Here is a 15,860-nt window from a genome sequence, read left to right as displayed (position 1 = left end):
CAGCAAACATAGATTAAATGCCTACTATATGACAGGTACTGGACTAGATACTAGGGATGCCAAAATAAAAATGCAATAATCCTTTCCCTCCAGGATCTCAAATTTTTATTAGGGGAGACAAGTATGTGAATAAGAAGATATAAAATATATTCAAAACAAATAAAAGGTGGAGAAAGAGAATAAGTATTTATATAGCACCTAATATGTGCCAGATACTGTTCTGTGTGGTTTTTATAAATATTATTTACTTGCCAGAACAACCCTGGGAGGCAGGTGCTATTATGTATCCCTGTTTTATGGTTGAGAAAACTGAGGCAAACAGAGGTTAGGTTACTTGCCTAGGGTCACACAGCTAGTAATACTGAGGCTGGATTCTAACTCAGATCTTCCTGACTCCAGGCCCATCTACTGTACCACCAGCTGTCTCCAATACAAGATAATATAAGAAAATTTTGGGAAGAAGGGTACTAGGACCTTGGAGAATCTGGAAAGTTTTTATGAGTTTTAAAAGAAACAAAAGATTATAACAGATAGAGGTGAGGAGGAATCGGGGTGGGGAAGGGGAGATAGGGCAAAGGCACAGAAAGAGGAGAGTATCTTTTGTGAGGAAGAGCAAGAAGGGAAATTTGGCTGAATTTTTAAATGTAGGAAAGGAGAGAGTAATGAATAATAAGGCTGGAAAATAGGTTGTTTATTTTATGCAAATGTGAATAAAATGATTCACCAGTCTTTCTGAGATGCCTTAGAAACTTTCAGTATAGAAAGACAAAGGTTAAAGTAGTTTTTTCTCTTTTAAAGTGTTTGTTTTTCCATGGTGTTCATAAATTCAAATACATGGCAATTGAATTTTCTTCTTTTGGATATTGGAGGTACAGTCAACAAACATTTATTTAGATACCTACTATTTGATAGGGCTGGGCAGCTAAGTGGCATAGTGGATAGAGGGCTGGGCGGGAGTCAGGAGGACCTGAGTTCAAATTCAGCCTCAAACACATACTAGCTGTGTGACTCTAGGCAAGTCACTTAACCCTGTTTGCCTCAGTTCTTCATCTGTAAAATGAGCTGGAGAAGGAATGGCAAACCACTCCAGTATCTCTGCCAAGAAGACCCCAAAGAGAGGTCACAAAGAGTCAGACACAACTGACCAACACCAAAATGTGCCAGGCACTGTGCTAAGCACTGGGTGAGGAAGACCACAAGGCAATGGAAGCCCTACTGTGACTCACCTTCCTTCTTTTCTGATCCCCACAGGCCTAACTGCCTAGAAATGATCTTCTATAGACCCTAATATACCATTTCAGCTTTTTTTCCCTATGGGAAAATATTCTCTTTTCCCATCAAGAGTGGGGAAATTTTTTTCCATCTGCGGCCACTGAGTGGAGGCTTATGTTGGGTGGGGTGGTGGGTACAAAGGGAAAAACTGAAGGTCACACAAAAGACAATTTTATTTATTTTTATTTTTTCTCTTAGAGCAATATAAGGGATTCAAAATCACTTAACTTAAAAAATTATGAAAGGGGGTTCATGGATTACCTCTCCCCACTTAAAAGTGGGTTACCTTTGTTAGATAGAACATTTCTCAATTCAATCAATTAGAACTAGGTGTGAACAAGACCTAGACATTTCCCCTTAGAGATAATAGATGATCTTTCAATTTGATGCAAAGAAAGTTGGTGCTGAGTGGGTGAAGGACTTGGCCATGCCAAGGAGCTTATATAAATGCAGGAAGGAATTTAGCTCCTCAAAGTGTCAAGGCCCTTGACTCAAGGGTCTGGGAGAGTGGAGGGAGTTGAGACATCAAGAGCTGAGCTAGAAAGAATTGGCAGCTAAGGAGCAACATGTGAAAGGAGAAAGAAAGTAGGACCAAGCTCTGGTGGAGGAGAGAGAGAGATAGAGGAGGGCCACTTGACCCTGTAGGATCTCTGAGCACAAAACTTGGGCTGATGCCACCAGTTTTACCTTCCTTCTCAAAGACTGAAAGAAGTTTTAAAAAGAGGTCAGCTCTTTTCCCAACTTTCCCTTCTGGTACTTATCTATTAATAGACACTGTCAAATGGTAAAAACAATTTTGTTTACATATAATTGAGGGGAAAAAATTAAATGTAAATTTTAAAAGGACATCGTAATGTACTCTTTTTCCTCTTTACACAAATGTTTCCAATAACATGAATTTTGTCTCAGCCATAAAGATTCCAGGGGATTAGTTAGAGATAAGCCTAATTATAAATTAAGGCAGAAATCCAGTCTTCTCCTGGGGGCTTGGAGTGATTGTAATTGTAGTCCTTTCTGTTTAAACTCCCTAAAGCAGCAGAGGAAGGAACCATATAGACCCAAGGACAATTGTTCTACCCCTCACCTTAAAATAAGCTAATTATTGTAGCAAGGTATTACACACACATAAAACTTTTTAAAAAATAGCTGATACCATAGTTATGTCTAGTTAAGGGAGCATTGCTGGGAATAAGGGAAATGGAACAAAAAGGAGGGATGAGAGTAATAAGGTGGAGGGAAGAGAGAAAAGAGGTAATAAAAGGGGGAAGGAGAGAGACAAAAGGGGGGGAGAAAAATATGGGAAGAGAAGGAAGGAAAAGAAGAGAAGAGAAAGAGACAGAGGACTTATAAAGTTCTAAGGTAAATTGCTTATGATTCACTTTGACAGTTGGGTTTTGTCAGTCTTTCATTGGATATATAATGCACCAGGTGCTTTGCAGTACATCAAGTTGTACAAGATAGTCCTTGCAATCAAGAAGAAATACTAACCACGCACACACGTACCTTCAATTCAGGGCAGTGTGTGAAAAGTAAGACAGTTTGGCTGGATTGTAGATTGCATTAAAGGAGAGTGAAGAATAAAGGGTAGATTTGAGCAAGGCTGTGAAGAATTTTAAAGGTCAAACAAAGGAATCTATAGCTGGTTCTAGAACCACCAGGAGCCAGTGAAAGTTAGTGAGCAGGAGAATGATGTAGTAGGTGTTTACATACACGGGGATCACAGGTCTAGAGTTGGACCTCAGGGGCAATTTAGTCTAACTTCATTTAACAGATGAGGAAACAGAGGCCTAGAGAAGGCAGGGGACTTGTCCAAGGTCACCCAGGTCATGTGGCATTCGAATCCAGGCCCTCTGAATCTATGGGCAGTACTGTTTCCACTGTATCATAAATTAGTGTTTGTGAGATTGGATTGGATAGTGATAATACTGTGTATTCCCTTCATTGGAAGAAGTTACTTGAAATCTTCATGACTATTTATTCAGAGGAGATGATATTCATGCTTTCAGTAAGGATTGACCTAGTTCCCCCTGCTGTTCCTTTCAATCCTGAGATTCTAGAATTCTGATTCTACAATGTCTTGTTCATTGGTTGACGGAACAAGATCTAAGGAAATGAAGTGAAAATATTTTCCCAATTGTTTTCATTTTCTTTACATCCCATCCTTTCTCGTTTTAAAATTTATTTTTAAATTTTTTTCTCCTCTAGGTTCTAAACCTATCCTTTATGGCTTTTGGTAATTGACAAGGGGCAGAATAAAAGCAAATAGTCAACATTTAGGACATTGAGAGCAGAACTGAAGAGACTGACCTGATTTTAAAAGCTTACTGAATGAGTCAAAGCTCAGAAAGGTCGTTTCAGCGGCTTAGACAGCTTTAACATGTTCGAAGTGCTTTACTATTTTATTTGATCCTCACAACTACACATTGAAGTGGGTGCTGTCACCCCCATTTTACAGGAGAGGAAACTGAGGATGAGAAAGTTTAAGAGACTTGTTTAGGGTCACAAAGTTAATATCTGAAGCAGAATTTGAACTGTCTTCCTGACTCCCAAGTCTAGAACTCTATCCACTGCAACATTGTCCCTAACTTTCGTGAAATCACGAGGTGGGGAATGCATGAAGGACTACCACAGATATAAACAAGTGTCTTAGGAACAGGAAAATAGTAAGGCAAGTAACCACATCAGAGAGACCTAAAGGAGTGACTGTCAGAGGACACTATTAATTTGCTAGTTTTGGAAGCAGGGGAAAGGTTCTCCTTGCTCCTTTCAGACCAAAAGCACTGAGGTTGCAGCACTGGGGTCAGCGGTGATTCAAAGCCAGATACGTAGGTCTCTGCAGCGCAGAGGCAACTTGCCTTCTCCAGCAGTTTGTGACTTTTCAAGAGGCGGGTGGGGCTGCTGAGCTTCAAGTCATCTGGGTGTGTGTGACCCGGTCTGGGGAGACGCACTCAGGGAGAGTTTTCGCTCGTTCAGTTTTTTGAGTTTAATAACATTGATCCTGCCAAATTCTGCTGCCCGCCGCTACCGGTCTCTTCCCTTCTCCTGAAGTCGCCATTCCTCGTACAGCCCAAACTGAAAGGCGTAGGTGTTTGGGTCGTCCTTCCGCAGGTGAGTTCGGGATAACAGGTGGGGCTGGGGGTGGAGAGAGAGGGGACTGGGAGGTCGGAGAGGGGAGAAAGAGAGGGGACGCTTGGGGGAGGTGAAGTAACCGGGGGTAGGCTTTGATGGGGTGGTACCCCAAGGAGCGTTCTTGGGAATGAGTCTGAAAGTTCTGTGCTTGTGGCTGGGGGAGGGGAAATGAAATCGGAAGAGAAGGCTGCCTTGGACTTGAGGCTGAGGGAAGGAAGCGGGCTTAGCTTCCTGCCTTTGGCAGAGATCTGGGTGGCTCCCGGTAAGGTGAGGTGAGAAGGGCAGTGGATGGGAGAAGTCTGGGTCCGGGGCTAGCCCCACTCTCCCCCTCTTCTGCACCTCCATCCTCCGTTCCATTCCCTCCCTCCCCGCCCCCCGGCGCTGGCGCTTGGACTAGCTCAGGTGTGTGGTGAAGGCTGGGGCAGGATGTGGCTGGCGGACAGGTGTCCGATGTCTGATATTAGGTGTCTGGTGTCCGCCGCCGCAGGCAGGCAGGCTTTGTGAGCAACAGGTCCTGATGGATGGGGGCAAGAGGGGCGGGGAGTGCCGTTTAGCGCCTGCGAGAGGAGGAGTGGAAACCTGGAAGAAAGGGGACTTGTGAAGCAGTCCAGGGATCCAGCCTACCAGGGTGCCTCTGGTGTAACTCGGGGTTAGTGCGTGCGTGTGTGTGTGTGTGTGTGTGTGTGTGTGTGTGTGTGTGTGTGTGTACACTCATGTGCCGGGAGCCAGCGCTGCTCCAAGTTGGCTCAACCTTTCCAGGACCAGCGGGAGAGAACCTGTGGTGTCAGAAAATCACTGGGCTGGGGCGGAGAGAAGCGGCCGGGGCACCCACCCTGAGGCACGAGGGCGCCCAGAGGCGCACGAAGGCACATCTACTCCTGTGGCTCACGGGAACGCGCATACATTCATTCACTTGTTAGGCGTCACATCTCACCTGCCTCTTTCTTACCCACTCTCCAGCCGGGCATAAGCACATACACGCAGCCCCATCGGTACAAGCCGCGCGGTGGATTTGCAGCCCTGGGGAGTGGGTTATGGGTTCGTATTTTGTAGGGTGACAAGTCGCAATTTATCACTTATGTGAAGTTGAACAAGGCCCTTTTCCTCTGTGGAGGACCTCAGTTGCTTCATCTGTAAAATGACGGTTTAAAATTAGATAATCTCAAGATCTTTTCTCTCTCTAAATCCTTTAACACTCGCGCTTCCCGCACTTTCCCTGGTGCCTCTCGGATTGCTTTTAGGGAGGGCTCCAAGCTCGACACGCTTGAAACATTCTCTCAGACAAAGGCCAGTCCTTTGCAGTGCCCCAGTGCTGTGGCACCGAGTGTGCCCGGGAGCCTAGCAGCCCGGCGTGGGTGGCCCAGGGGACGAAGAACTTGTGCTAGTTGACGGGCCGGCGGGTAGTGGGCGGTGTTCTCAGCCCTGGGGCCAAGTCCCTTGGTAGCCGTGCCGTGGGCGGAATGACCAGCAAAGCCAGTGCCCCCAGGCAGGCAGCGTGAGGCCTTCAACTAATCTCGGGAGCTGGCGAGGTCACCGGCCGGGTGCGCTGGGGGAGAGAGGCCGCTTGTTCTAGAGGATTGTACTGAGAGGTTGTATGTTTTACCTGGGTACACAAGCCAGTTTGTGTCAGAGGAGGGACCTGAACCCAGGTTTTCCCAAATCTTGGACGATTGCCCATCCATAAGCTAGACTACCTCGATTTAAAATTTGCACTTTCTTCACAAGTCAAGTGGGTAGGTTGGCTGTGTTCTTAGTGTTACAGGCGAAACTTGTATTAGAAAGGGGTGTGTTATAAAGGACTTATGAAGAAAGACACTATGTTCATTCAGAGAAAGAACTGATAAATAGAAATAGATATAGATATAGATACAGATAATAATTTTTGTGTGTGTGTGTATGTCTAATGGTAGCCCTGGGGAGGAGGGAGGGAAAAAAAGGGGGAAAAAAAAGAAATTTATGAGAATTTTGTTGTATATTTGAAAGGAATAGCAAACTGTGCATAGTAGATTTGCAGTTTCATGTGCAGTCATCTTTTTTATTTGTACTATGTTATGGAAATGCTTGTTTTATTCCATAAATTTAAAATAAAATAAATTAAAAAAAACAAGGCCAAAAAGAAAAAAAGAAGAAAGAGGAATGTGGGGGAAGAAGGGAGCAAACAAGTTGTATGTAATAGGCAGTTTTAGGGACAGTCTTTGTTTCTTGCATGTGGAAATGTTTGTGGGATCTGTTAAATGCAGAATAACAAAAGATTAAAATCCTGAAAAAGAGAGAAAAGTGACCGGTGTGTGGGGGGGAGTTTTGAATGAACTTCTCTATCTGCTTTGACTGGGTTCCTGGTCCTTGAAAAGATCTGTGAGTTCCTGAGTGTGGGTAATCTACTTTCTTTATGAATTGCTGTAGCCAAGAGAAGACACTTGGTTTTAAATGATTAGGCTGCAGACACTCAGGCCTCTGCTAGCTGTACTTGAAGCATTTCCACCTTGCTATGATCTGCCAAAACTTAAGCTACATGACTGTGGGATTCCAGGGCCCAAGGTCACCTTCCAACTCCTTAACTGGAAGTCTTGGCAAAGTACTTCAGTGGGTCAGGAAATCAGAGTGGGGAAAAACTCTTGTTAATCACAGGTCTGTTTCCTTATTTTAAGCTTCTCTCCTTACTTTAAATATTTGGTATATACTATATAAGTTAAATGCTGTTCTCCAGCTATTTCATAGCGTCCCAGAATTTTAGAGCAGGGAGGGGCCTTGGAAATCATCTAGTTTGACCAGGTCATTTTGCAGAGGAGGAAAATGAAACCTTGCATTTTGTTATTGTTGTTGTTAAGTAGTTTTTCAGTCTTATTTGACTCTTTGTGGTTTTCTCAGCAGAGATACTGGAGTGGTTTGCCATTTCCTTCTCCAGCTCATTTTATAGATGAGGTAACTGAGGCAAACAGGGTTAAGTGACTTGCCCAGGGTCACCCAGCTAGTAAGTGTCTGAAGCTAGATTTGAACTCAGAACAATGAGTCTTCCTGCTTCCAGGCCCAGAACTCTATCCACTGCCTGTGCTGCCTAAAACCTTGAAAGATTTTGTTAAATGACTTGTCTATGGACATAGCTAGTGATATTTTAAAAGTATTTTAAAAATTTTATAATCTGTTTGAGGTCACACAGGTAGGTAGAAGCAGAGGCAGTGTTCTTTGTCTTACTCCGTGCTACCTTTTCTGATTCCAGAGCCTATATCCACAGTGCTAATCACAGGAGGTACTTAATAAATGCCCTCATTTGATGTTTGAGGAAATGGAAGGCCTGAGATGTTCTGTTAAGTGACTTGTCTAAGGTCACACGGCTAATGTGTGAAACTGTTTTAAAAATCTTATAATTGTTCTCTCCTCCTGATAGTCTCACGTCTTGTGGAAAAGATAGAGATTATATTTTATTAATAAATGGAGACACTGAGACACAAAGAATTCAAGTAATTTACCTAGGGTCATTTAGTGAATCATTTGTATAATGCACGATAATCATAAGAAAGTTATAAGAACAAATGTGTCTTCTGAGATCCCTGGGAAAAATGTGTAGGCCTATAGTATTATTTATTATGGTATTAAAAAAGATATCTGGATCAGTGGATGGACTTCACGAGAAAGAGTTCCCTATGCAGACAAAATCACAGGCTCAGACTCCTCCCCCCAAAAAAAAACCTTAAAAGGAAAAATTATTTGGATAGATCAAATTTGAATGGAAGGAGTTGACGTAAGAAACAGAATCCCAATCTTAATTATTTCAGTCTCTTCCTGCATCAAGGTTAATAAATGTTAAATGAATGAGTGAACAAATAAATGAGTAAAGTAGAAGATAATTGAAACTGGGACAAGGGAATTTAGAAATCTATAAAATTAGAGAGGAAAAGGCAAGCTTCAGATAAGTGGCTATAATAAGCGACTGTATTTTTCTGACTGTATGTATGCATGTGGAGTAAAGCAGCAAGTGTGGATGCCCTGCTGAAATTTTCACTGGTTCTCTCTACACACTCCTAGCACAAGGTACTTGTTTTAGTATCATACATTCAGAGCACTTAGAGGTCATCAAATCCAACCCCCTAACTTTACAGATAGGGAAACTGAGACTTGAAATTAAATGACTTGCCTAAAGTCGCACAGGTAAGTAGTGGCAGAGGTAAGATTCAAACCCACGGCTATTGACTCCAAATCCAGCTTTCTTTCCAATGTACCTTGTCTGTTGAATATATTTCAGTCTATGGGTCTTTTGCCAGTGGGATGATGGGATGATGATGATGACGACTAACTTTATATATAACTTTGAGTTTTTCAAAACACTCTCATTTGATCCTCAAAACAATCCTGGGAGGCAGGTGTTACTATTATCTTCATTTTACAAATGAGGAAACTGAGGCTCACAGAGATTCAGTGATTTGCTCAGGGTCACACAGCTAGGTAAATTTCTTGAAGAAGATTTGAACTCAGGCCTTCTTGACTCCAGGATCAGTACTGTATGTGCTGCAGCACCTAGCTGTTGACAATTCTACTAATAAAAGACAAACTGCATGATTATGGCTTGAGTTTGACTGGCCAGATAAAGCAAAGCATACAACCAATATGAGGATAGAAGCTGAAGTCAGTCAATAAGCATTTATTAAGTACTTAAAGGTACTGTGCTAAGCCTTGGGGATACGAAAAAATAAAACACAAAATCCCTGCTCTGGAAGAGCTTGGAGTCCAATGAAGTTTTCAAGATGCAACTAACTATGTAAATACAAAATATATGCAGAATAAGCTAGAGATAATCAAGTGAGGGAAGGCACTAGCATTTGGGAGGATGAGGGGTTAGGCAGGCTTCTTGCAGAAGGTGGAATTGGATGACTTAGCAGATAGCAGTTATAGACTGTGAAGTCAAATTGTGTTCATTCTAGCCCTAGCTTTAAGTAACCAGACTGTGTGACTTCCCACTTAACCTCTTTGTGTCCATTTTCTCCATTTAAATATAAGGATAATATACTTTATCTGATTGAGAGAGACACAAATGACATAATACATGTGGCAGCTTTTTTAGAAAAAGTATGAAAAACCCTAAAATATCGAGCATTATTACCATAATTTGCAATAGTTGCTATTCCCCTTCAGCTTCCTGCCCTCGCCATAAGTTCTAGGAGCAACTAGGTGTAATAGGGTGCTGTATTTACAATAAGGGAGACCTGGGTTCCCATCCTTTCTTTCTCAAATAGGGATTTGACTATGGGCAAGTCATTTAACCACTTTGACCCTTAGTTTTCTCATCTGTAAAACAGAGATAATAATACCTGGAGTACTAACCTTGAAGGGAATATTATGAGACTCAAGTGATTTAATACAAAGTGTCCCCAAAGGCTTCAGCTTAAGACTTTTGAGATATCGTTGCATATAAAGCACTTCTGCAAACTTTAAAATGCTGTGTTTGTATCTATTACTGTAATTATGTTGTGGTATTGTAGTCATCAGCAGTGTATTTTGATACCTTATATCTTTCCTCAGCTTCCCTATTAGACCCTTGTAAACAAGAAATAAAAGGCCTGGACTTTAGGGTCATCCAAGTCTTCCTTTTTCAGAAGTGCCTGTATCTTGAAATGGGTTGGAAGTCATAGAAAGTGGATTCTGATTTCAGTTCTGTTAAATAATTTTGGCTTTGTGACTTTGGACAAGTCACCTGCTATCTCTGGGTCTCAGTTGCCTCATCTGTAAAATGCTGGGGTTTTACTAAATGATTTCTGAGTCACTTACAGCTCCAAATCCTGTGATCTTTGGAATGATTGAAAAGGTCCTTGTGTACTGTACAGGTGTGATTCACTTCAGGGAACCTGAGTATTTCTGAAAAGTCTCCAAAGTTGTTGGGCTTTTTTGGGGAAGGTAATATATTTTGAAGGGCATAAACTAAGGGACCTCATCATTTCAAGACCCAGCAGTAAAGCAAGCAATTCTAGCTTAAATAGGCTATGTGGGCTAATGGGCACAGAGAGGGCCTTGAAGCCAAGAAAACCTATGTTCAAGTCCTCACTCTCACATGTTATCAAGAGTGTTATTTTGAGCAAATCACTCAACCTTTCATTGCTCTAGGCAACTCTCTGAGACTGTGAATTACAGAGAAGGTACCTGACTGCATTGGGAAAGGAAGTTTTCCAACTCAGAAATTCTCTGCACACCAATGAAGTCACAGTCGCAGTCCCTATCCCTAGCAAATCATGCCTACTGTTCTCTCATTGATTTTTCTAAGTTCAAGTTTTTCTATATTGCATATACCCTGTAAAGTATATCTTGAGGAGGGGCTCCCCTATATCCTGTTCATTCTCAAGAACAAATGATTACTAGGCTGAAGGACAGCAGAACTCTGATCAATGCATCAGTAAAGACTTGAGAGGAATCATGGCAAAGCATGCCTCTGTACTGAGAAGTGATAGACTCTAGGTGGGGGGTGAGGCATATGTTTTTAGATATGCATGGCCAATAGCTTGATTTGTTTTGTTTAATTATATTTCTTTGTTACAAAGGAGTATTCTTGAGGTTGGAAAGTCATTAGGAAGTGACCTTGATGTTAAAAAAAAGTATCAAAAAATTTTAAAACAAAAAATACTATAGCACTACAAAGGGAACTTTGGCATTCAATGGATTATATAAGCCTGTTGTTAAACTTGATATGAAAGTTCCAGAAATCTCTATTAGACAAGTGGTCAAATAATCTAAACATATTTCTCAAAGGACAAATTGTGGACAGCTAACATCTAACAGACCTAGGATAGAATTTTCCAAATAACTAATAAGAGAAATATTAATCAAAATAACCTAAGAATTTCACCTCACAGCCAGCAAACTCAAGATGACTAAAGATGGGGATAGTATCAGAAGGGTTGTGGAAAGAGATGGATACTGATACATCACTGATGGAGCTGCAAATTGGTATAACCATTCTGGAAATCAGTTTGGAATCATACAAATAAAGTGACTAAAATGTTTATACCTTTTGACCCAACTATTCCACTGCTGGTCACATACCCCGAAGGAGTTCATTTTTTTAAAGGCCCCATATATACCAAAATATTTATAGTACAGTAGTATTTTTTTTGTGTGATAGCAAAGAATTGGAACAAACTAGATGCCCATCAATTGGAGAACAGCTAAACAAATTGTGACACATAAATGTAATGGAATTTTACTCTGCCTTAAGAAATAACAAACTTGCAAGACATATGAACTGATACAAAGTTGAAGTACAGCCATAAAAGCAATATATACAAAGACTATAACAATGTAAATGAAACAACCACAACAACAACAACAACATGGCAACACCTAAATGTAAAATTATAGTGATCAGGCTTGGCCACAAAGGAGAGATATGAAAAGATCACAGCCCTCCCCCTTAACCTTGCAAAGGTGGAGGTGCATCTCTACAGGCCAATGAGCACTGGGTGTAGAACATGGCATAGCACCTCAGACCTTTTCCAGTATAGTAACTGGTTTTGTTCATTTTTTTTCTCTTTTACTTTTTAAATTCTTTGTTATAAGGGATGGCCCTCTGTAAGGAACTGGGAGAAGGAGACAGGGAGAAATGCAGGTGATGTAAAAACAAAAGATAACATTAGAAAAATTTAATTTAAAAAGTATTTTTAAAAAGCTAGAGAAATAGGACATTTGGAGATATTTCCCTAAAATGATAATCAAAGGTGTCAACTTATGAAAAGACTCACCACTATGCCTGTGCTGATTAACCTAGAGTAACTCTGAACTCTGGATGACTATTTGTGTAAATAGGTGTGAAAGAGTGACTCAGCGTGAATTAAAATTTGTAATTGCCAAATCTTTTGAAAACAAAAGAATGGAAATATTTCTCCTAACACCTTCGATGTTTTCATCTCCTCAGTGGTTCAGTGAGGGAATTAAACCATTCCTTCCATAAATAAAATATTAACATATTTGTTATTTAGTATGACCCCTGAGGAATAAAAATTGCTTCTTACCATTTAGTTTTTATTCCTTCTTCTTTAAGGATTAAGACAGATCAACCTTGAGAATAGCTTGAAAGAAACATGCTTTAATGGAACCACAGAACATTTAGTTGCTTTTTAAATAAACCATTTGGAACTAGTTCGTTTTACTTTCTTCCTCTAACTTTTTTCTTTATGAGTCAGCCAAATACTTGACTGGTTTGCCTCTGAATGTTTACTCAGTGAAGGGTAAGCCACACCTCTGTTTAATTTTTTTTTAAATGTTTTCCTGGAATCAACTGGTATGGAGTGAGTTTCTTTGATACAGTATCTCTGGAAATCAAAAGGATAAAGGTAACACTAACTCTCTAAACTCACCTCGGCTTTCTTTCCTTGTAGTCCCCCAAACCTTATTTTCTTTACAAACCTGTTCGTGTGACTTCCGTAATTTGTAATAATGGGGTTTCAGTGGCCTGCCTCCTTTTTTGGTGTTTTGTAGGTCGAATGACTGACACATTGAGCAAGTGGATAGTATCTAGCTGCAGAGACCGGCTTCCCTGACTCAGGGCATACCTGAATTGCTGGTGCCTCAGCGTGTGTCTGTGTGTGTCTGTCTCACGTGCAAGCTTTGGGGCATTCCAGGAATACCTGTTTAGGAAGAGATCAAGTCTGGAGGCCATTCTCAAAGACTCCTTGCCACAAGGGTAGGAGCATCTAGGAGCTGCCGTCATGCTGAAGCAGATACTGTCAGAAATGTATATCGATCCTGAACTGCTGGCCGAGCTCAGCGAAGAGCAGAAGCAAATCCTGTTCTTCAAGATGAGGGAGGAGCAGATCCGCAGGTGGAAAGAGAGAGAAACAGCCTTGGAAAAAAAAGAGGTGGGATCGCTGGGGAAATCCAGTCCCAAAAAAGGTAGGCAACACTCCTGGCTCTCCTTGTTGGAAGGCAAAGTCTGTTCTATGAATGTCTCAGTGGGAAAGCGCACTTGACTTTTTTTAAATCTTAGACAAGTCAGGAACACATCCTGGGTATGCCAGGAGCTATTTTCAGTTGGGTTACAAATTACACCATATGAACTGGTCTTTAATAGTGTAATTTGTCGACTAGACTTTTGCACTCACATACACACACACATACATACATGTACAGACAAAATAGCCCTTATCATGGTGGTTATCCACCATTGAGCAGATGATACTTGAAACCAGGACTGACTTTATGCATAGGTCTGAAAAGTCTGGAGCCTGGGCAAAGTGAGCATAGAGAAGATACTGCCAAAATCTGTCTCTCCTCTGCTCCTTGAAATGCTACAATTTCTTAGATCTTAGAGCTGCATAGGAAGGATTTATTTGTTTTAACACATAACCTCTCCCTGAGGTTCTTTTCTAAAATGAAGACATTTGGGGTAGGGATTGGTATACATTAAGTCACCTGAGACTTCCCCATTAATTAATTCACCTGATCCACTTCCTCTGTGAATTGAGGGGAACTTCAGGTAACTGTGTCATTTGATTATAGATTCAAATCTGGGAGGGGCCTCAAAGGTAATCTAGTTACAGATGAGGAAACCAGGGTCTAAGGGGGGTGAAATGACTTGTCTGAGGTCACACATAGAATAGTTGAGTTAGGATTGGAATCTAGATCCTTTCTTTGTCTTCCTTTTCACTAAACCACACTAATCTCTGTGGATTTCAAGCTTTACCAAAGTCCTTCTAAATTGAAGGGATTTTGAGTCCCAGCTGGCCACAGAAGAGAGCAGGCTTCTGAACACAAGTTAGAGCTCTAGCTTTGCCTGAGGCATGGCCTTACTGAAAACTTTTAAAATGACTCACAGATGCCACCTTCTTCTTACTCCTATGTCATTGATAGCTATATTATCAGAAAACAGAACATTATTTCTGAAATCATGGGCAACATTTTTGTGAATTGTACTAGTGCACAGAAAGCCTTCCTTAACCCTTCTTAATTCCAGTGCTTTTCCTCTTTTGATTATTTTCTGTTTATCCTGTATATAGCTTATTTTCTCTCTGTGTGTATAGATAAGATATAGATGTATATATGTTGGTATGCTGTTCTCTCCCCCCCCCCACATTGATTGTGAACTCCTTGAGGGCAGGGCCTGTCATTTACTTCTTTTTGTATCCCCAGCTCATAGCATAGTGTCTAACACATAGTAGGTGCTTAATATTTATTGAATTGAACTGTGGGGAAGGTGCTTTATAAACCTTAATTCACATTTATATGGTGCTTCATGTAACAAAAATATTATATTGTCTTAAAAATAAACTTCTAATGTTCAGGGGCTGTGCCTTATTTCCCTCAGTGTATATAGAATGGTACTCTCTATACTCTGATGAGTGCATCTTATTGATTTGACTGGTTTTCTTTCATTATTAAGTAACTTAGTAAAAAAAGAAAACTGATAAGATTACCCAGGACTTCAGAATGGCAGTTACAAATTTCACTAGGCTGTTCTACAGGAAACCTTTCCCAATTCTCCTTACTTCTGGTGCCTTTCTTTGGTTGATTATTTCTAATTTATTCTGTTTTTAGCATGCTTATCTCCTCCATTAAACCATTAAATCCTTCAGATTAGGGACTGGCTTTTACTATTCTTTGTATCCCCAACGTTTAGCACAGTGCTCAGTACATAGTAGACATTTAATAAATGTTTTATTGACTGACTTACTAATTGTTCTGCCCACATACAGAACAGAAAAAAAATTCAGTGTGCCATTTTTATTATCTTTTTTCCTAGTTTTCAAAAAATTGTTTCCTTTTATTTTTGAAGATCAGAAAAACTAAAACATCCAGAGAATAGGTATTTTTTTAAAGTTCTGTAAATGAATGAGATACTAATGGATTTATTACTTTATTTTTTTAAATACAGACCTGTGATGTCATTGGTATTGGGAACTTCCAGTGAAGACACTTCCTTTACCAACACCCTGCTTTGTAACTTATAGTCTTAGAGAGTTACATGGAGGTACTGGAGGTTAAGTAATTTAAATAGAGTATGTATGAAAGGCATGACTTGAATCCAGGTCTTCTGCCTCTGAATTCAGCTCTTTATCCACTACATCATGCTGTCTCTCAGTTGTACCTAGAAGACTGATATATGAGGAAATCCATTTTTTTTCTGCACAAGTGAATTTTCAGATAACAGATTTCAATGCCAAAACTTTGAATTTTAGCAAATTTGCCACGTTGAGTAAGGTAACAGGATATGAGATAAACCCACAAATATAATCCGCAGTGCTATTAGCCACAAACAAGAATAAAAGAAAACTGTCCCAGAGAGAAATAATTTTATAATAACAATAAAATACATCAAGTATGACAACTTATAAAGTCACGCAAGAGCTATCACTAAAACAATAATCATAGAAACCAAGGAAGAACTGAAAAAGGAAAGGGATATGCCTTGGTCATGGTTAGGTCAAAGCAGAAGTATCAATACTTCCCAAACTAGGTTATAGGTTCAGTGTAATAATAGTCCA

General features: G+C 40.5%; 1 protein-coding gene across 1 annotated transcript in view; it reads left to right on the top strand.

Annotated features, from left to right (window-relative positions):
- The first annotated feature begins 3,975 nt into the window (after positions 1-3,975).
- Positions 3,976-15,860, top strand: part of SH2D4A (SH2 domain containing 4A) — a 106,088-nt gene continuing 94,203 nt past the window's right edge. Inside the window, 2 exon segments of the mRNA XM_078149616.1 lie at positions 3,976-4,380; positions 12,859-13,272. Coding sequence (XP_078005742.1) covers positions 13,089-13,272 — 184 coding nt within the window. The 5' untranslated portion in view covers positions 3,976-4,380; positions 12,859-13,088.

This window comes from Phascolarctos cinereus, unplaced genomic scaffold (assembly GCF_003287225.1).
Source record: "Phascolarctos cinereus isolate Bilbo 61053 unplaced genomic scaffold, phaCin_HiC Scaffold_2;HRSCAF=192, whole genome shotgun sequence".
NCBI lineage: Eukaryota > Metazoa > Chordata > Mammalia > Diprotodontia > Phascolarctidae > Phascolarctos > Phascolarctos cinereus.
The sequence above is the reverse complement of the archived record's forward strand: the minus strand, read 5'-3'. Positions and strand labels throughout refer to the sequence as shown.